Source organism: Fukomys damarensis, unplaced genomic scaffold, assembly GCF_012274545.1.
Source record: "Fukomys damarensis isolate Sample0158 unplaced genomic scaffold, DMR_v1.0_HiC HiC_scaffold_11, whole genome shotgun sequence".
Classification (NCBI taxonomy): Eukaryota; Metazoa; Chordata; class Mammalia; order Rodentia; family Bathyergidae; genus Fukomys; species Fukomys damarensis.
In genome coordinates, this window is record NW_022900923.1 from 16,280,647 (window position 1) to 16,301,355 (window position 20,709).

Consider the following 20,709-nt stretch of genomic DNA (forward strand, 5'->3'; position numbering starts at 1 on the left):
TTTTTTTTTTTTTTTTTTTTTTTTTTTTTTTTTCCTATTGGGGATGGAACTTGGGTCCTTGCGCTTGAGAGGCAGGTGCTGGAACCACTGAGCTAAATCCCCAGCCCTATTTACTATCTTAATTAGACCTAGAATCTTATTTAGATCTTGGCTTTTTGGATCTGTCTCATTGAAAGTGAATTTCTTGATGACATCTCCTTTATTTTTTTTATTTTGTTTTATTTTTCTTTTTGGGGGGTACCTGGGATCAAACTCAGGTCCTTGGCACTTGTGGGGCAGGTGGCAGCACCACTGAGCTAAATCCCTGGTCCCTGTTTTATTTTGTTTTTATGGATCTCTGGAAGTCTGTTTACTTCCCAATGTTCAGGTAGCAGAAGAGTCAGTGTATTGTAGTGACTGAGGCAAGATAGGTGAGAAGACGTTAGATGAGCCTAAGCATGGGGCTTACAGTGATCTGTGCCTCTTGAAATAACACAAGAGAGGCCATGTGAGCTAGTGTTAAGACTTTGTTGTCACGGAGCTTTCAAAGTTAATCCAATACTGTTACCTCCTCTACTATTGTCCTTGTTCTCTTTCCAGAAGAATCTGTGGCTGTTTTGGAGCCTGACTGACTTATACTCTCCAGGGTGGTATAACTTTAAGGAGAAAATAATAGAAATAGAGCTGGTCTTTGGCACTAGGTGTCAACTTTGACATTTTTCTCTTAATTTAAAATGGGCCAATTTTGAACCAAATTTATTTTTTCTTGCTTTTAAAATGTACACGATATGTACAAAATACAGTTCTGTGACTTTGTATTACAGGATGAATAAGTTGCCCAACTCAAAGGAGTTTTTTGTTCCAGAAGAAGTTAGGCGCAATTATCCAGTTAGATACTGTATTTTAAGGTGTTATTTGTCCTATTATAAAAGCTTTTTAGTAACCAGATTATCATGGTCACAGGCTGTCATGCATTTGGCTTCAAGTTGAGCGTGGTCAGAATATTATATTCACAATGCTGCTTTTTCTCAAAAAACAAACTATGTTAGGCTATGTGGGTTTTGTTTTGTTTTGTTTTTTTTTTTTCGATACTAAGGATCGAACTTGGGTCCTTGTACTGCACTTGCTAGGCAGGAAGCAGAACCACTGAGCTAAATCCCCAGCCCTATTAGGTAGTGTTTTGCAGACATAGGCAAATTATTTCTTTAGGTTAAATAAGTTGAAGTAAGTGGGGCCCTGTGATGATTATAAGTGATATTTTTAAAGGGTGGATAGTGTAAATCTTTCTTACAGTAGGGCTAGCATTAAAATTTAAGTTCAAAAATAATATTCCAAAGCTATTTTATTTATCCGTATTAACACATGTTCTTTTATTGAAGTATTTAATAATAAATGCCCCAAACTTTTAAATCTTAGAAGCCCAAGAGGGTATAGAGCTGTGGTGGTGAACCTATGGCACATATATTTCAGTGGGCTGTTTATCACTGAAAGCTTTAAAAGGTTCACCATTATGAGTATAGACTGTTGATTCCAAAATTGACTGACTTTAGATAGCAGTATAAGATCATATCTAGTAGTTCAGTATTGGTTGTCACTAAAAGTGGATTTATAAAAAAGTAAGTTTCTATTCCTGACTTTATCTTGGCTTGTGAACAGATATTTTTGTCATTATCTCATGCTGAGGCATCTCTTTAGCCAAAGAACCAGATCTACTGTTCTGTTGACCTACTTGACAGGTTGAAGGGCAAGGCATTTAAATTTCCTCTAAACATTTCTAAATGGGATATATTAACCTTTTGCGTTATGCTAATAATCAGAAACATAGTACTGCTGCTATTTTGTTTTTTTTTAGATTATATAATCACAGTTATGTGAAGGTCAAATTTTTTAACCATCAGTTATCACCTTTATACCCTAAGATCTTCTACCACTTTTCTCCCACCCTACAACATATATTTACATCGGGTCCGTGTGACAGTGCTAATCACTCCAGGACTTTTTGATATGCTAGATTACTTAGATCCTTTTCTCCTTTTCATATCTTTGGATTTCATCAAAAGTGTGATGAAAATTGTTTGTATATTTTAGGAAAGGAGCCTAGGATGGAAATAACTTACAAGGCTTAATATATAGCCCCTGCCACATGCTGGTATTTTTATAGCAGAGGAGTACCTGATCCTGAAGAAATTTTAAAATTTGAAAGATTTTATTGGGGTAGATAGTAATGTCCCCTGAAATTACATCATATTACTGGAGGGAATTCTCCATATTCCCAGCATCAGCTTTTATGCAGTTTTGCCATTTGTGGTCCTCATATGTGTTTATATGTATGTCTGCTTCTATATATGGAGGTTTGTGCTGCCATTGTTTGTCATCTAACTGTTCTCCCTGGAAACAGGCAGAATTACCAAGTATGTAAATTACTCTACCTACAACATTCGGAGTTTTATGACTTTGACTTTTAATTAATCTGCCCATCCCTATCCTCATCTCCACTAAAAAAATAAGAATCGGTGTGCTTTATAATCCATAAAACATTATTTTGGTTAATTTTTAAAAGTTACTACATTTGATTCTATACAATGTCAAGTTGGAATTTAGATAGGTCACCTATAGATACTACGTGCTAAGTGAACATAATACAAGTTTTTCTACTTTCAATAATCTCCATTTTATTTTTATCCATGTTAATCATTATGGAAAAAATTTTGTTTAACCTTTTTTTTTAACTGCTTTTTTTTTTTTTTTTTTTTTTTTTTTTACTGTGGAACACAAGCTTTAAGGCCAGGTGCAGGAGACTGAGGCAGAATTTCAAGTTTGAGCCCAGCCTGGGAAACTGAGAGACCTGTCTCAAGTGAAAAACAAAAAAAAAGGGTTGGTGATGGGAGTCCCGCCCTGTGGCCCATCCCCAGTACCACAAGCAAAACATAGCCACAAAGTTTTAAACCAGCTGCACACTTGTAATCTCAAGAGGCTGAGGCAGGAGAATTGCAAGTTGAGGCCAACAAGTACAACAGAGCTAAAGAGAGCCCAGACTGCGGAGTAAAACCCCACTCACAGGCAGGCGAGCAAGCCGGGCCTCACCCGCCTCCAGCTCAGAGCTGTAGGCCTTGCTGGCTGCTGCCAAGGCCTCTGCACTCCCGAGGCCTCCTCCTCTGCCCCTGCAGTCATGGGCAGGGCAGCATCCTGACCTCACTCCACCATGCCCACTCCTTCGCACAATTCTGTTTCCTGTGTCGTCTCACAATTTCTCCTGTGAAACTTGGCCCTGGGCACCACACAGGCTTCCAACTTGACACAAGTGGGGGGACCCTGACTCAGGACACCCTAAGGTACACTCACTTTACCTTTGAGGGGCACAGCTGAAAGAAAACTTGAATTTTAAAATACGAATTTTGATCATCACATTTCCTTCCTGTCACAGTACAGGCTATATGTTGAATTAAACTAGAATTTTGTAATGTGTCAGTGTTTTGGGAAAAGGTTTGGGGGAGCTTCATAATAAAAAGTATATTTAAAGCTAAAATTCCTTCTGAACATAGAATTCAGATTTTTGCTTTATACTTCTGTGTCCTAAATTCAGCTTCAATAAAAATGTAATACTCAAGGAGAGATGGCAAATAATAATAATAATAATAATAATAATAATAATAATAATAATAATGCCACTAAACTTTTTTTACTAATATTAATACATAAAAGAATATTCAAGTATGTTGGTATTTTGAATTTTGTTTTAGATGCCATTCTAAATATGGTGAATATTGCTGCTAATATTCTGGGAGCAAAAACTGAAGATTTAACAGAAGGTACCTAATTGTTTTATGGGTCTTTTAAATAGCTGGTATGCTGGGTGTGGTGGTGCACACCTATAATCCCAGCACTTGGGAGGCTGAGGCAGGAGGATTGCTGTGAGTTCGAGACCAGCCTGGGCTACATAGTGAGTTCCAGGTCAGTCTCAACTACATGAGACCCTGTCTCAAAAAAAAAAAAAAGCTAGTATTCTCTGGGTCCTTCTAGTTAGGAAAATCAAGTAAATGAACTAAAAAAAAATTTGAATTTCCAATTAGAAATAACAGAGATGATCCAAAGGAATTTAACAATCTTCTATTGCTCATTGCTTGATTAAATTCCACAAGTTCTTTTTTTTATAAAAGGTTTTTGTCAACACAAAATTATAAATGGGTCTTTGACTTCCCCTCAATAATAATTAATTGTTCCTTATCTATTGAGATTTTTATTCTCTAATTTTACTTTAATTTTGTTTTCCTTTTATGTATCAGATCACTACATAGACAATTTTTCCTTGCTGGAAAACTGAATGGAAAATACTATTATTTAGCAAGGAGAAACAGTCATGCCTTTTTTAGTTTTTAAAAACTGCTTAGTTCCAAGCTGGGTGTGGTCGCACATACCTATAATCCCAGACTCTAAGAAGTTGAAGCAGGAAGATCACAAGTTTGAGCTAGGCAAATTAATTAGTGGAACATTGTCTCAAAATGAAAAACAAAAAAGGGCTTATGGAAGGCCCTAAATTAAATCCAGTCCCCCTTCCCTCCCAAAAAACCTTAGTTTCAAATGCAAACGTAAAAATGACCCGTTTATTTCCTCTCATTTTCTTTAATAGCTTTTTAGGTATCTAGAAGGTGTATTAATCGTGAAAGATTATACAGTGTTCATAGTCATCTATGATTTATCTGAAAAGTTAAAAATTATGCATTACTTACAGTTGTAGTCCTTTATTATCCTTTCTAAAAGAACTTTATGGAAAAAAAAGTCCATGGTAGCAAACATACTTGACATTTTTTCTTTGGTCCTGCAAAACTAAAGTTCTTTATTTGTTATAATCATGGTATGACTTTTACAAGTTGAACTCAACATGGGCATCTTTCTTAAAATAGGAAATAAAAGTATATCTGAAAATGCCACTGCCACAGCTGCACCTACAATGCCTGAATCAACTCCTGTTTCAATTCCTGTTCCATCACCTGAGTAAGTTGTACTATGATATTAAATAGTTCTTTTAAAATGGAGCATTAAGTATACGAGCACCAAGAATGGAACTGGTGAGTTGTGTGTAAAATAAATAAATATGGAGAGCTTTCAGTCATGACAGTCTATGGTTGCCAAGAGCCAATGAGTTGTTCATTAGTGTGTGTGTGTGTGTGTGTGTGTGTGTGTGTACTAATACACTGCATTCCAGACCAAACAGTTGTTTTGATACTATGTACTATTTTCATTATTCACTCTTGAGTCTTTTCCTTGTTGAATATCCTTTATTGCAGATAATTTTGCAGATGTAATATTAGCAATGAGAAAAATTTTAATTAACGATTTTTAAAGGCTTGTTTTTATTAAGCGTAGCATTGATAATGTGTATATGTGGTGTCCTTGGAAAGCTGCATTACCTGGGCCAGTAGTATTGTACTTGAATTATGTGTTTGTCACAGCCAATTTAAGTGTTCCCTTTCTCAGATGGAGTCGGTCTGCAGGTTGGAGTGTGGGGCAGGGATATATATAGATAGAGTCCGAATATCTTTACTTACTGATACTTTGTACCAAAGATTATTACATTTTTTGGTGCCTCTACTTTATTATAATAGCAAATGAGCTCATAATGCTTTGGGTAACTGGGATCACTGTGGTAGATTTAATTTATGTATATTTCTTTAAATATGCTCCTTATAAAAATCCTTTTCCTCTGAGGAATTCTACTTAAGAGGATATTTGAATTTGAAATAGTTTAAGGTAGTAGGTAATGAGAGCTGCAGCGCCTGTACTTTGAAGTATTAATTCTTAAATGCCTAGTAATTCAAAAGTGACTTTTGAGCTTTAAAGAGCATAGAGAGGTTGACATTCTTCCTTGTTAATTCTGAAAGTGACTAGAGGTGCTTTTTGGATAATTAGAAAATATAGCATATATGTTCTGTATTCCTAGTAGCAGGACCTAAGAACTTTATTGGGAACAGAGACATTCTTGATATCTCTAATTATATAGGGTTGTGCTTATTATTCTCGATTTTATAACTAGGCTTCTTTTTTTTTTTTTGGTACCGGGGATCGAACTCTGGTCCTTGTGCTTGCAAGGCAGGCTGCAGAACTACTGAGCTTAATCTCCGGCCCTAACTAGGCTTCTTTAGTTAACACCTCATGGTATGTCTTATTGTTCAAAACAAATTTTACTATAGAGACATATATATACATATATATATATATATATTTTATATATATATATGCACACATACATATACACACACACAGATGTGAATATTTGGTGAAATATATTTATGTAATATATCTAATAACGTTGAGCAAATGTAGCAGTTTTTACTTCGTGTTAGATATATTTTAGTAAAAAGCAAAAAGATTTATATGATCTGAAGAGAAACTAGTTTATTAGATATTTTTAATAGATACTGTGCATAACTTTTTGTTTAATACTTCCCCATGTGTTTATCATACATTGCTTTTAATGAATATATAGCAGTTTTTTGAAGTAAATAAATGAAAATAAAATTTATGACAAGATGTCACTGTTGAAGTTACTATGAAAAGCTGGCTGATTTTCTTGGGTTTTTTTGTTTTGTTTTTTAGTGTAGCTCTGATTAGAGTGTATATTGTGGTATATGAGTTAATATTTACCAGTTCAGTTTAGTTTTCTTCCTATTCTTCAGATATTCTTCCTTTTAACTGTAAGTTTATTTTGTAGATAATAGATGATATGACACATGCCTGTGTAAGAAAGACATGTGTACCTCTATCTACTTACCTATCTAGGGCTATAAATCTCTAGTAGTCTAGTTATGTTCTATTTTGACCCATTTACTATTTCACTCTTAGAGAAACAAAAATGTACTTTTAGATATTGTCTATTCCACTTTTGCTACTATTACATTAGTCTTTATTTGGAGACATCTCCTCATAGTAATTTTTAAAAATAAGAACATTTGTGATGCAAATAATTCTGTTTTAGTATTAATATTACTTTATTTTTTTCAGATTGTACCATTTGTGCTATAAGTCTGCATACAGAAATTATCTTTATATTGGAAGGAACGGGCCAGGGAACTTAGCTCAGTGGTTCTGCTGCCTGTCTTGCAAGCACAAGGATCTGAGTTTGATCCTCAGTACCAAAAAATAAAAAAAAGTATATTGGAAGGAACAACAAGCATTGTAATTTGTAACCTTCTTCCCACCAACTCAACCCTATGCTAAAGATATTCTCCAGAACCCCAATATAAGCATAGAGTTAGTGGCACTATTGGTTTATGATAAGCCAGGATTGCTATTAAAGTGGATTAAGTATTTAGCCATTGCCATTTAATAATAGAAAATTAGACTAGATAATACCCCCAAGCCAGATTATATTGAGCATGCTCCCGCACGTGTGTGTTAGAATTTCTCGCATTACCTACAGAGAAATCTGACTACCTTTTGAAGATAGAATATTCAAGTACAAAGTATATTTTTAAATATTAAGAATCCTGGATTCTAGTTCTGGTTCTTGGGTAGTGTCATTTCTAATTTGTCAAGAGTGGTGAGGTTTGAAAAGATTTGGTGAATGTTTATGGGCAGAAAGGTGCATTATACATTCAGAAAGTTGAATTATTCACATATAAGTCATTCTTGATCAGAGATCAAAAAAGGAAAGCTTGATAAGGTAAATATAATGGATTAAGGCACTTGAGTGGTCACTTGATAAATGGATTTTTTTGTTGCCATTTCTAAGTAGGATTTTTATAGTAAAACTGTATTGAAAGGGAAAATTCATTCATCATTTGAATTTCTTCTCTATTTTCACCAGTCTTTCATGTCTGTTAACTTTAGATTTCTAATTAATATGATTTGTAACTCTGATATGTGTTTCTAGGGATGTAACCACTGAAGTACATGACACAGAGCCATCAACACCAGATCCTCCAAAAGACAGTCCCATTGTACAACTAGTTCAAGAGGAAGAAGAGGAGGCAAGTCCATCCACAGTGACCCTTCTGGGCAGCGGTGAACAGGAGGATGAATCATCACCTTGGTTTGAGTCAGAGACACAAATATTTTGCAGTGAACTGACTACAGTCTGTTGTATTTCTAGTTTTTCGGAATATGTATATCAGTGGTGTTCAGTTAGGATTGCTTTTTACCGGCAGCGTAGCAGAGCTGCTTTGAGTAAAGGAAAAGATTATCGTGTGTCAGCTCAGCCATCGATACTCCTTCCTGCAGAATCAGTTGATGTCTCAGTATTGCAACCTCCAGGTGGAGAATTACACAGTAAAAGTATGGAAAAAGAAACTGAAACTGTTATTCTTGATGATTTAAGCCATGCACATCAAGGTGATTTGATTAATCACACCGTAGAGGTAATTGAACTTGAACCAAGCCATTCTCAAACTCTTTCTCCATCTCTTCTCTTAGATATTACTCCAGAAATCAATTCATTATCTAAAATAGAAGGATCTGAGTCTGTTAAACATGAGACAGGGCATATACCTTCACAAGTAATTGCACAAGAGAGTTCTGTTGAGCTTGATAATGAAACAGAAAAAAAATCTGAGAGTTCTAGTTCTATAGAGAAGCCGTTGGTGATCCATGAAGCAAACAAAGTTAATGAGGTAACAGATAATGTCGTAAAAGAAGATGTGACCTCCATGCAGATTATCACAAAGTTATCTGAAACAGCAGTACCACCTATAAACACGGCCACTGTGTCAGACAGTGATGATGGGGAAGCCAAGATGAACATAGCTGACACAACAAAACAAACTGTGACTCCTGCTGTGGACTCTTCGTTACCTGAAGTAAAAGAGGAAGAACAGTCTCCAGAAGAAGCTCTTTTGAGAGGGTTGCAGAGGACAGCTACAGATTTCTATGCTGAATTGCAAAATTCTACAGATCTAGGATATGCTAATGGAAATCTTATACATGGATCAAACCAAAAGGAGTCCGTATTTATGAGACTTAATAACCGTATTAAAGCCTTAGAAGTTAATATGTCTCTCAGTGGTCGCTATCTGGAAGAGCTTAGCCAAAGGTAAGCTTTACTGTGAATTAGCTACAGCAAGTTTAGTAGCAGAATATGATCTGTGATTATAGAAGGAGAAGATCTACTTATCTCATGATGTGCTAAAGAGAGAAAGCTACTTGGATGCTGATCAATAACTTACAGCACTTTTTCTAAGTGTTAGAAGTACTACTGAAGGATATAATGGCTTTATTATTAGGCGAGTAGCAGGTTTGTATTATCTGTACTAACATTCTCCTTTCCTTCCCCTTCCTTTCCTTTCTTCTGTGTGTGTGTGTGTGTGTGTGTGCGTGTGTGTGTGTGTGCACACATCATTTTGTTGCTCAGACAGTTCTCAAACTCCTGGGCTCAAGTGAAACTCCCACCTCAGCCTCTCACATAGCCTGGACTGTACACATGAACCACTTACCTCAATCTCATTTTCTCCTTCTGTCGCTTAACTTCAGTCACGTTTACTATTTAATTCCCAGAGGATGTATGGAAATATATTTATATACCTTAATCTGTTAGGGGAAATTGAGCAGATGTCATTTAAGAGCTTAGATTAGTAAAGACGAGAGTGGACTGAACTGAATGCTTAGAATTTGAAACTTTCACTTTTTTATACAAGTCATAGAATCCTAGTTGTAACTGTGATAATTTATGCCCTTGTGCTTGTAAGTGCCAGAGGCAGTGCCCATACACTTATGTAGTAATTGAAATTCTAGCCACAGTTTTTCAATTTTAAAACTTATTTACTCTTTTTATTCTTTAAGTACTATATGCAATGTCTGTCCTTAGGGCTTCTCCCCCAGACTTTGCAATCACCTTAGCATCAAGTGTCTACAGTTCTTGAAACACATTTTCTCACTCATCTTACTTTGAAATACTACTGCTGAGATGTTCATGTACTATACAAAATTTCTTCCTAACATATATAATTTATTGGCAAATTGTGTGTATGTGTGCCTGCCCCCTTAGCTGCCTCATTCCTATTCTTGCCTTTCCCCACCTGGTGTTCACCCTAAGGGAAACACAGAAATCATTAAATTTTAAACAGCAGTGACTTGAGTTTAGGTCGCTAAAACTTCAAGGACCTCTTATACCCTTGTTAGCATTCCTGAATTGCACAAGCCTGAATACAGTTTATTTTAAGAAATATCTCATAGCAAAATCAGAAGTGTGTTTCCAGTAGTAAATTAAAAAATTAATTTAAATCAATTCTTACTCTTTAGGTACCGAAAACAAATGGAAGAGATGCAAAAGGCTTTTAATAAAACAATAGTGAAACTTCAGAACACTTCAAGAATAGCAGAGGAGCAGGTTGGTTTTTTCCTAATGCTGTTTATACATATCTATGTATATGCACATATCCATTTTATTTTTTAGGACCTGATTGGTATAAAGGATAACTAGTGATTGTTCACCTTTTCCCTGACAGCTGATGATTAAGCTTGAATATGATGTTGTGTATAGAAGGTTGTCTAGCTGTTAGTCTTATCTCTAGAGGCACTTTTCTTGAGCATTATATGTATATTTGCATTTTGAATGTGCAGTGAACTTCTTTGCAACTTTTTTAGACTAAAATATTTTGTGGTTTTCTCTGTAGATAATCTTGCTGACTAGAGATAAGAGCCAGTTTTTGTCTTTCAAAAAGCTTGGTTAGAGCTATATCTAATGATAGTGGCCACTTCCCTATCTTGTTGATTCTGAGGGAAAAATTTCAGTGTTACAACTTTAAGTACGATATATGTGTTGTCGCAATAAAGAAATTATGTACTTTTCTCAGAGGTTAGTTGGAATTAAGAGATGGTAAGATGAGGAGGCCTTAAGACTGCCAAGGCTGGTTAGTAGCCTCTTAGGATCTATGCCTGGTATATTTAATTAATTGTGATCCTTTCCTTATTGGTTTGTTTTTCCATCACTGAGGTTTGAGAGTTCTTTACATCTTTTGAATACACATTCTTTATCAGAGATGTGCTTTGAAACTATTTCCTCCCAATCCCTTACTAGTTTTCTCATTCTCTTTATAAGTGTGGTTTTAACATTGGAAGTTTTTTGATTTGTTGAAGTGGAAGTTTTCATTTTGCTGTATGAAATATTTGCCTAAGACAGAGTCACAGAGATTGTTTTCTTTGAGAAGTTCTTTAATAAAATTTTTGCAGGACATAATTCCTTGTATGGAGTTAGTACACGAACATAACATATTTTGTTTTACGTGAGGCTTATGTTCCAGTTTGAGTTAATTTTTATGTACTACAAGGTGTGATCCAAAGTTCCTTTGAGGAAGGGGAGATGTAAAGGGGAAGGCACATGAATATCTGCATTTTTTTTAAAGCATCATTTATTTAAAAGACTGTCCTTTCTTCACTGAATTTTCTTTTCATTTTTGGTAAAAACCAATTTACCATATATATGTGCATCTCTGTGCTTTCTGTCCCACTGGTCTGCTGTCTGTCCTTGGATTAGTTTGATTTTTGCTGCATTATAGTAACTCTTGACACCACGTAATGTTAAGTCCTGAAACTTTGTTCTCTTTCAAAATTGTTTTGGCTGTATTAGGATTTTTTTTTTTCATTTCTGTATGTATTTTATAATCAACTTGTCAGTTTCTAATTTAAATCAAAACAAAAAACCCTGTCTGAGTTTTTACTGCAGTTGTGTTTTTATAAATCAGTTTGGAAAATTGATATCTTAACAGTAAATCTTTGACCATGAGCACAATACTTTAGTCTTTGTCAGTTTTAATACAGGATTTTTCCTATTTTCTTCGTGCTTAATATGTATTTTATGGGCCGGGCATTTAGCTCAGCAGTTCGGTGGCCTGCCTTGCAAGTGCAAGGACCCGACTTCAATCCCCGGTACCAAAAAAAAAAAAAAATGTAATTTATATTGTCTTGTGTCTCAAAGATTTGTGTATGTACTTTTCAGTGATCTCATGTATTGTTAACACTATTTGAATTTTTAATATTTCATTTGAAGTGTCAACCAGCTTATTAAATTTAATAGTTATCCTTTAAATGTTTATAAATGTCTAGAATTTATGAACTCAAATGTGAGTCAGAATTCAAAAGATGCAATTTGGTGAATCACTATTGCGTTTTTAAAAGACTTAAGTAGGATAGAAAGTACCACCAGGGATCACAGCAAAGAAAAAAGTGCAATTTTTGTTACAGTTTTATGTGTCCCTCCCCACCACACACAGCTAAGACAATACCTTTTTTAATCTAAATTTGTAAAACTTAGTGTAGAACAATAAATGAGTATGTTGATGTTTTATATCAAGTACAAAATTAGTTTTAGAATTTTTTGCTTTTTTCCTGCCCTCTTTTCCTCCTCTCCAACTTCATTAATAGCTTCACATTTTCAGTACAATCTACCTAAAGTAGTTTTATAACTATAAATGTGATGTATAATTTTCTAAAATACACAGGCAAATGATATTTTAAAGATATGTTTGCTGATTTTTAGTGTCTAAAATTTAGAGGTTCCTCCAAGATGGAATAGTAGGCAGCTTTTATTAATTTCTTTTCATTGATGGGATTTTATCATTAAGTCACCAGTTTTGGATATTTGACTGTGACATCCAAAGTTCCATTGTAATATGCTATGAAGGAGAAATTTTTAAACTTTCTTTAGTATTGATTATACTCTCTGTCTAGAAACACTTTTCAACAAAGTTTCAGCATATCTGTCTATCAATTTCTTTAAGAATGGTGTTCGACAGAGTGACACAGCTTTTACATACAGCTGGTTATCTGCTGGATTATAGATATGTAACCCCTATTAGTTTAAAAACTAATGTATATATTAACATCTGTGTTAACACAGTATTCTGCACTGTAGCAGTGAATGCCAAATCAAAAACATTTTGAGGGGGAAGTTTGAATACAGTTCCAGATTCTTAAAGTTTTTTGTGTTTTTAAATTTCTAGCCGAAGCTTACAACATTCATTCAAAAAGATCTTTCGCTGGGGATTTAGCTCGGAAACCTGTGCCTCTCTCGCAAGTGCATGCTCCTAAGTTCGAGTCCCAGTACGGGGGAATCTTCTTATGAATACATTGTTTTTAAATAAAATTGTGACTATTCCAGATTATTTATTTTGCTTGAATTTGTAATGTAGTTAATATACAGATGAAATTCAAAGAAAAGTAATATTTAATGTGTTATTATAGGACCAGAGGCAAACTGAAGCCATCCAATTGCTACAGGCACAACTGACCAACGTGACACAGCTTGTTTCAAACTTATCAGCAACAGTAGCAGAATTAAAACGGGAGGTAATTATTATTGCTGGTCTTTTAAGACACAGTGCATGTAGGAGTATTGTCATAAAGGCAGGCTTATAGACATGAACATAACATAACCTAAAAATTTTAACCAAACAAGACTCATAGGGTTTTTTTTGTTTTGTTTTTTTGGTACCAGGGATTGACAGGACTCATTTTTAGAAAGAGAACTTTCTTGGAAGAACAAAATTGGTGTTTTAATGTTCTGGGAGTGATATCATAATCTTTTACATAACTTGGCTTTTATAATTTAGGTCTTTCTTATAATACAAGCATAAAACTGTTCTGTAGGCCTTTCACACAAATCAGTAGTAGCAAACAGGCTTTCTTTTCAGTTCCAAAGGACTTATAAAGTGGCACAATAAAGCAAAATGTTCATTGATTTAACAAGTATTTATTGAGTAACTAGTATATGCAAGGCATGAGCTGTTTGGTCCTAGTTTGGGACACACAACACTGACTGCAGGATTTTTCATTCTGGTGAGAGCTAACATACATATAGCAAATACATGGTTAGGTGATATTTTGCCTTATGCTTCATATGAAGGGAATGCATTATTGGTGTAGAGGGGTAGTGGGTAGTATTAGTACTGCTTTATCTAGGGGGAATATTATACCTTATAGTATTCAAGAGATTTAGCAGCTATACATTGCTTGGTAGTAGAACAAACTTGTTACTAACAGATCTAGGGCAAGGGATCTAAGGTTGAAATAATATGACACTTTTGAGGGCAGAAAGCAAACTGGCATGGCTAGAGCAGAGTGAATAGAAAAGTTGGGCTGAAAAATGGCTTCAGGACATTAGAATCAGCCTGCCTGGTCATGTAGAATTTTGCAGCAAGTTTAGTTTGAATTTTATTGTAATCCTTATGTTGCTGGGAGGTACTAAGTAAGGACATGATGTGAATTATCTCACTTAATAGGTTAATACTTAACCTGTTGGGAAAGCCCACTTGTGCTATGGAGAACTCTGCCTGTCGGGGGAGAGCAAGAGCAGAAGCAGGGAGGAAAGCACTTAGGAGGGAATTGCAGTCACTTGGGTGAGGTGATGTTGGGTAGGACAAGGAGTTTAGAAGTAGAGACTAGTACAGGTTCATTAAGTTTAGAGTATACTAAAGAGGTAGCGAAACCAACTGAAATATTAGATATGCAGGTAAGAATTAAGGATGATTTCTAGGTCTTTGGCTTAAATAACTAAATGATTAGTGATTCAGTTTTGTGTGACAAGAGCGCTCCTTTTTTTCCTGCCCTAAGTGAAAAGAAGTATAAATGACTACATGATTAGTGGTTCAGTTTTGTGTAAAAGTCTACATGAGAGCACTGTTTTCTTCCTAAGTGAAAAGAAGTGCAAATGGAAAGAGAATGCAACTGTCACAAAAAAATGATTGGTGAATGTAGATGAAAAGTATGAATAGGTCCATTTTACTAATTTGAAAACTTTTCCATAGATTTGAAATTTAAAAAAAAAAAAGGATAAGGAGAAAGCACACACAAAAAAAACTCATTGTATTAAGGGTTAATTTTGAAAAAAACATTCCCTGCATTTTGTGGTTTTCAAGCACTTTAAAAATGTTTAAAATGATTTATTCTTTGAGGTTTAGATCACCATATTTTTCCTAAGATGATTTATTATTATTATAATTATCTAACCCTCTTATCTCAGGTTTCAGATCGACAAAGCTATCTTGTCATATCTTTAGTTCTCTGTATTGTCTTGGGACTGATGCTTTGTATGCAACGTTGTCGCAACACTTCTCAATTTGATGGAGATTATATCTCAAAACTTCCCAAAAGTAATCAATATCCAAGCCCTAAAAGGTAATACTAGCATTCTGTTTCAGTTTCTGTTTTTTAAAACCATGCTTTTTAATGTTTTTGAGAAATGTTGAGCAAATAAAAAAAACAGTGAAGTAATTCCTTTCCCCCCATGATTATCTTGAAACTTTGGTAAAAAACATCATTAGGGAAATGAAATGGTCCTATATCTAAACAGATCTATAGCCTTAAGATAGAGAAGAACACTGAGAGTAAGTGCATAAAACCCTTGAAATTAATTGAGAAAGACACTCATAGAATTCAGAGGAAAAGAAAAGGTATTTTAATGTAATACCTTTTACTTTTTGTGTGCATTATTAGTAGTAGTTTAAAATTGCTTAAAAAGTAAATTTCCATTGATTTAACAAGTATTTATTGAGCAACCAGTGTCTGTAAGATGTAAGCTGTACAGTCCAAGGGTAAGGCATAGAATAGTGATATCCCCTGGCCTAACAGGACTTACATTCTCGGGGAGGAATAGTCAATTTGGACTTGGTCTCTTGTGGTATATACATTTCTCACTATCCTCCAGGGAACCTTAACTGCAGAGTAATTGTAGTATACTCATCGTGCACAGTATTAATTTTTCTTAATGTGTTAGGTGTTTCTCTTCCTACGATGATATGAATTTGAAAAGAAGAACTTCATTCCCACTCATCAGATCTAAGTCTCTACAGTTAACTGGCAAAGAAGGTAACTTTTTGTGCTTATGCAATATGTATACATAAACATTACTTATAGCATAAGTGTAATGTTACCTTTGTGTTCATGATCATCTGCAACAAAAAAAATGAATACAAGAACTGATGTGTTTGTGCTGTGTCACAGCCTCTTTATTGTTTTCACATTTATTTCTCTTTGTTCCTTTAAAGGCCCAAAGGGTAGGGAGGGGGGCTTAGTGTAATTAGCAGTTGGTAGTTTTATTTGCACATGCTCCTGTTTAGAAGTATTTCTTTTTAGAAAGGGATGTTTGAGAAAGTTCAGCAGATATGGAAAACCTGAATGTGCTCCCATAGCATCCTGTGCTTATCTGCCTCTTCCTGTACAGGTAGGATCCCTTTTGTGTCAAGTTTAGGACCTTGAGGTTCTTTCTAGATGCAAATGTGATCTTTCTCTTTTTTTATAGTCCCAGTCGATAACTGAGTTCTGTTGTCTAACCAACATTCAATATGTACTTACATTTAAATGAATGAGTGTGTACTGAGTGGTAGTTTTCCTATTTCTGTATTTTTGTATATAGTGCTTCTTTAGAAACTTAGAAGTTTATCTTCATATTGATATTAAAATAACCAATTAATTTAATTTCAATTAGGTATGCTCTTTTAGTAATCACTGGCTATTCTTTTGGATTTTAATAACTGAGAAGCATGTTTTAGTTGATTAAATCATTCAAGTAATCATTTCACTAGTATATTGTTATTACAAAGCTTTCCAGACATGTCTCTTCACGTAGTATTTACTTAGGTCAGGTAATCTCTTTGTCCTTCCTGCTTTTTTTTTCTTTTTCTTTTGGCTGCTGTCTTTTTTTAAGTGGACATTTTAGTTGAAGTATTATGTACAGTATAAGAAAGTGTAATGATCATATGTAAAGCTTAATGATTTTTCAGACTCAATATGCATATGTAACTATATCCAGATTAAGAAGCAGAGTATCAGAACCTCAAACTTCTTTGGGCCCTTTCTGTCACTACCATGTCCTGATGGGGAGACTGTTATTTTGTCCCATTTCTGTGAGGTTCACCATGCAGTTGAGTATAGTTGTTTGTTTATATTTTTGTCCACGCTGAACCATTATAGTTTAGGTCTCTGTACACCTAAAATGGTTCTCTCAGAGGTTTTCACCTCTGGGTACTTGTGTTTATACCTACCTGTGGGTCTCTAGTTTTTGGTTAATGGTTAGCCATCAGCCTTGTGACTTCATCTCTCTGATAGATCTAAGAAGAGGTACTAGCTTTTTGGATTGCTCAATTTTTTATTTATTAAGGCAGAATGGTAACATTCAACTTTCTTAGGTGGTAATATAGAAACCAGAAATCCCAGTTTTTGTCTCCCCGCCCCCCCCCCGATCTTTACTGAGGATTGAGATCAGGGCTTCTCCACTGAGCCACATACTCAGTCCTTTTTTGCCCCCGCTTTGAAAGATCTTGCTAAGTTCATCAGTCAGTGTTCAGACTCCTGCCTCAGTCTCCCAGAATGTTGGGACTATAGACACACACCACAATACCCAGCCCTAAATTTTTATGTGTTTTTTATATACAGCAATATTTTTTTACTGGAATAGGGAAGTTTAGATTTTCTGTGAATGGCGTAGGCATATCTTCTGAGAATAAAGACAATTTTGTTTTCTCCTACAATCCTTGTAGGTATTTCGTTTTCTGGGGGGTGTTGGCTTTCTTAACTATAATGGTATCATTTTCATCAGTGTTAAGTGGAAATGATTAATAAATACCTTTGTCTTTTTCCAAAAAGGAGAGCACTCACTATTAAGTGTTATATTTGAAATGGATGTTTTGTAAATACCTTTTATCTGAGAACATTCCTCTCTCTTCCCAGTTGGCTAGTAGTTCCTCTTCCCCATGAATCTATTTTAATTTTGCCAAATAACATTTCTTAGCAACCTTAAAAATGATCTGAAAATGCTCTTTTTTATGCTCTGAAAATGACATTACATTTGATCACATTATTTCCTAGTGTTTGAGGTCTTGGTCTACACTTGTCTTGCATTGTTAAATATCAGTTGGTTGTGATATATATGTGTGACTTTTTGTATATATTGTTAATTTTGCATTTATTCATGAGTAAAGAAAAGTTTAATATTAATTTTTTTTATTTCTTATGGTAGGCTTTGGTATGTAAGACTTAAAAACTTAGATAGGTTATGTGTCTCCCCCAAAGGAGTTTGAGATAATAAAGATCACCCTTTGAATCAGTAAAATTATTCCAGGCGTGTCTAGCAGTTTGGAGTACAAGTTATAGGAAAATAATTTTGTGGTCACTTTGAATTAAAGACTCCAGGAATCTACATACATTTATTCTGAATGTTAAAATGTATTGGCACAAAGATATTCCAGCGTTATCTTTTGCCTGTTAACTGTTATTTTTGTTCTCCTTCCTTGCTTTCATTAGACTTTTGTTTTTCTGTTGTTGTTGTTTTGGAGACAGAATCTCACAGTGCAGTCCAGGCTGGCCTCCAATTCATGGCAATCCTCCTGTCTTAGCCTCCACAGGGATTATAGGAGTGTTCCACCATGCCAGGCTTATTAGACTTTTTGTTTCAATAAACTAAGATACACTATTAGTAAAAATGAAACAAATTAGCATATATATTGAAATTTTTTTAAACTATGGAATATGTTTTTTGGTGAAATATTTGAACTTCCTACTTCCTATTTATCTTCTGTTTTGCTCATTGTGTGTGTGTGTGTGTGTGTGTGTGTGTGTGCACGCGTTTGTGGTATCTCAGTGCACTAATTTAAGATCTTTCAACAATTCTGGTCCCAAACTGAATTGGACACAAACTGAATCAAATTCCCCATGAGGTCAACATTGAACCTAACCACTGAATTTGATTGCATGCTTGTCCAGTTCCGTTTGCGACTAGAACTGTGGAAAGAGTTGGTTTATGCCTTGTCCTGAGTAACTGCTTTGAACATGATGATACACAATGAAATAACTGTTGTTATTCTTAGTGTTTGGTTATGAAAAGTTGTTTATTTTTATGAAAATATAAAAATTTAAAATGACTATTGAGAGAGTGTATATATTTCCCTTTGCTATCATCAAGTTGGAAGTTGTAATTTTTATTCTTTTATTGTTTACCCTAGAAATTATAAATACCTGTCAAAGTCTACAAATTATCAATATCTGTACTGACCTGCTTCTGGACAAAAGTCTTTAAACTGTTTATTCTCAACTTAATTTGTGTGTTATTCATTTTTGTATTTTAATTTTTTTGTTTTTGCTTAATTTTAATGCAAGTACTATTGCTACATTTTATACTTAGTGTTCATTTACATTTGTACACATTTTACTAGTTATTTATGCTTAAATCCTTTTCTCTAAGACCTTTCATTTGTTAATAACTTTTGCTAAATATCTGAAATCGTCACCTTTTTTAATACTGCTTGAGATTTAAGGCATTTGATTCACTGGATTTTATTTTTTAAACTGGTATTTGAAAATTCTAACCTATTTTTTCCCTCAAATATTATCTCTATCCCATCCTTTTTTAGATTCTCAAATTTAATTATAAATGTTTATACTCTGTATACTCTGGCTTGCAGCTTTCCATCTTTTTGCCTTTTATGCTATAATTTGGAAAAATTTTATTAGATTCTGATCTCTTTTCCAGGTCACACAAGTTATCAGCTCTGTATAGTCTGTTACTAAGTTAATCCATTGGACTTTTAATTTCAGTTATTATATATTCCCTTTCTAGGAGTTCTTTTTGTATTTTGTAATTTAATAAATGAGTCTTTTTTCCTTTATGGTTCCTGAAGATATTTTCAGGCACCTTTTTATTTAAATGTAGTAAGCATAGTTGTTTAACAGTTTGTGTTTTTTAATATTTGAGATAATTCTAACATCTTAAATCTTGATGAGTCTGTTCACGTCTTTGTAAGTTCTTACTCAAGTTGTGTTACATCTTTTTTTCTGCCTTTCTATGTGTTTGCTGTTCTGCTTTGAAAATTACTTGTAGGGATAAATTTAAGGGTTAGAATATAGGTTCCTCTTCTAAAGGGAATGCGTGTTTGCTTTGCATTCATACAACGTTGTATGGTTGTTGCTTGATGTTTGTTGGGCCACTGGTTGTTGGGAATTGGAACTGCAAATATACTGCAGGATATAGTCTTTTGGATTCCTAGTTTATGTGCAGGGGGACAGTACATCTTAGGACTACTACTTTGAGCAGGTCCAGGGATCTGTGTTCTAATTCAGACTTCTCTGATACTATCCAAACCAAAGTTCGTCTGTTCTTGCACTGACAAGCGTACTCAGGACAAAAATGACTTGGGTTCCACCTGGCTGTCTGGTTTTATTATGGTTTTAATGTTTTGTATTTTTTTTCAGCATATGTAGTTGCTTACAGTGAAGAGGTTTATCTAAATAACAGTAAGCATTCCTAGAAGTAGACATACTTTTTTTTTTTAAATGCTTGAGATTAGCTATCTTTTGGTGGTCAGAAGAAATAATTATTTAGAAGAATGCTTCAGTATTTTCATCAGTGACTTGGAGTGGCATCTCTGAACATATGTGACAATTATAGGTTCAGTCATGTTATTAATAAATTTCTGGTTTTGTGAAAGTTTATAGTGAATTTACTATTTATAAACAGTTCTGTATCTGTCACACTTTAAATTGTCTTCTTTTATTGAAGACTTAAGTCATTGCCTCATACATGCATGTGTGTGTGTGTGTATGTATGTGTATCTTGTCAGCTTAGAAGTAGATTAGGAATAGCGTGTATGTGCTTTGAATAATGAAATTTTAGGGATTTAAGCTAAAACTTGCAGATCTAATTTAGTTAACATGCCAGAGTGTTTATTCAGCCATACACACTGCTCAGTTGCGGCTCTCTGGGGGGACCCCGTCCCGCGGGGAATAGGAGGTGAGAGCCACCTTATTCGTGGG

The 20,709-nt window shown here is 34.6% G+C and overlaps 1 protein-coding gene across 5 annotated transcripts in view; it reads left to right on the forward strand.

Moving 5' to 3' along the window:
• Positions 1 to 20,709, forward strand: part of Suco (SUN domain containing ossification factor) — a 72,178-nt gene that overhangs the window by 47,289 nt on the left and 4,180 nt on the right. For 4 of the 5 annotated variants that reach the window (XM_010635616.2, XM_010635619.2, XM_010635618.2 and 1 more), the window contains 7 exons: positions 3,720 to 3,788; positions 4,881 to 4,971; positions 7,850 to 9,004; positions 10,210 to 10,297; positions 13,150 to 13,254; positions 14,927 to 15,081; positions 15,680 to 15,771. In XM_010635616.2, coding sequence (XP_010633918.1) covers positions 3,720 to 3,788; positions 4,881 to 4,971; positions 7,850 to 9,004; positions 10,210 to 10,297; positions 13,150 to 13,254; positions 14,927 to 15,081; positions 15,680 to 15,771 — 1,755 coding nt within the window. Of the gene's footprint in view, positions 1 to 3,719; positions 3,789 to 4,880; positions 4,972 to 7,849; positions 9,005 to 10,209; positions 10,298 to 13,149; positions 13,255 to 14,926; positions 15,082 to 15,679; positions 15,772 to 16,038; positions 16,126 to 20,709 lie in introns of those variants that run through there. The other variant, XM_010635621.2, reaches the window with a different exon arrangement.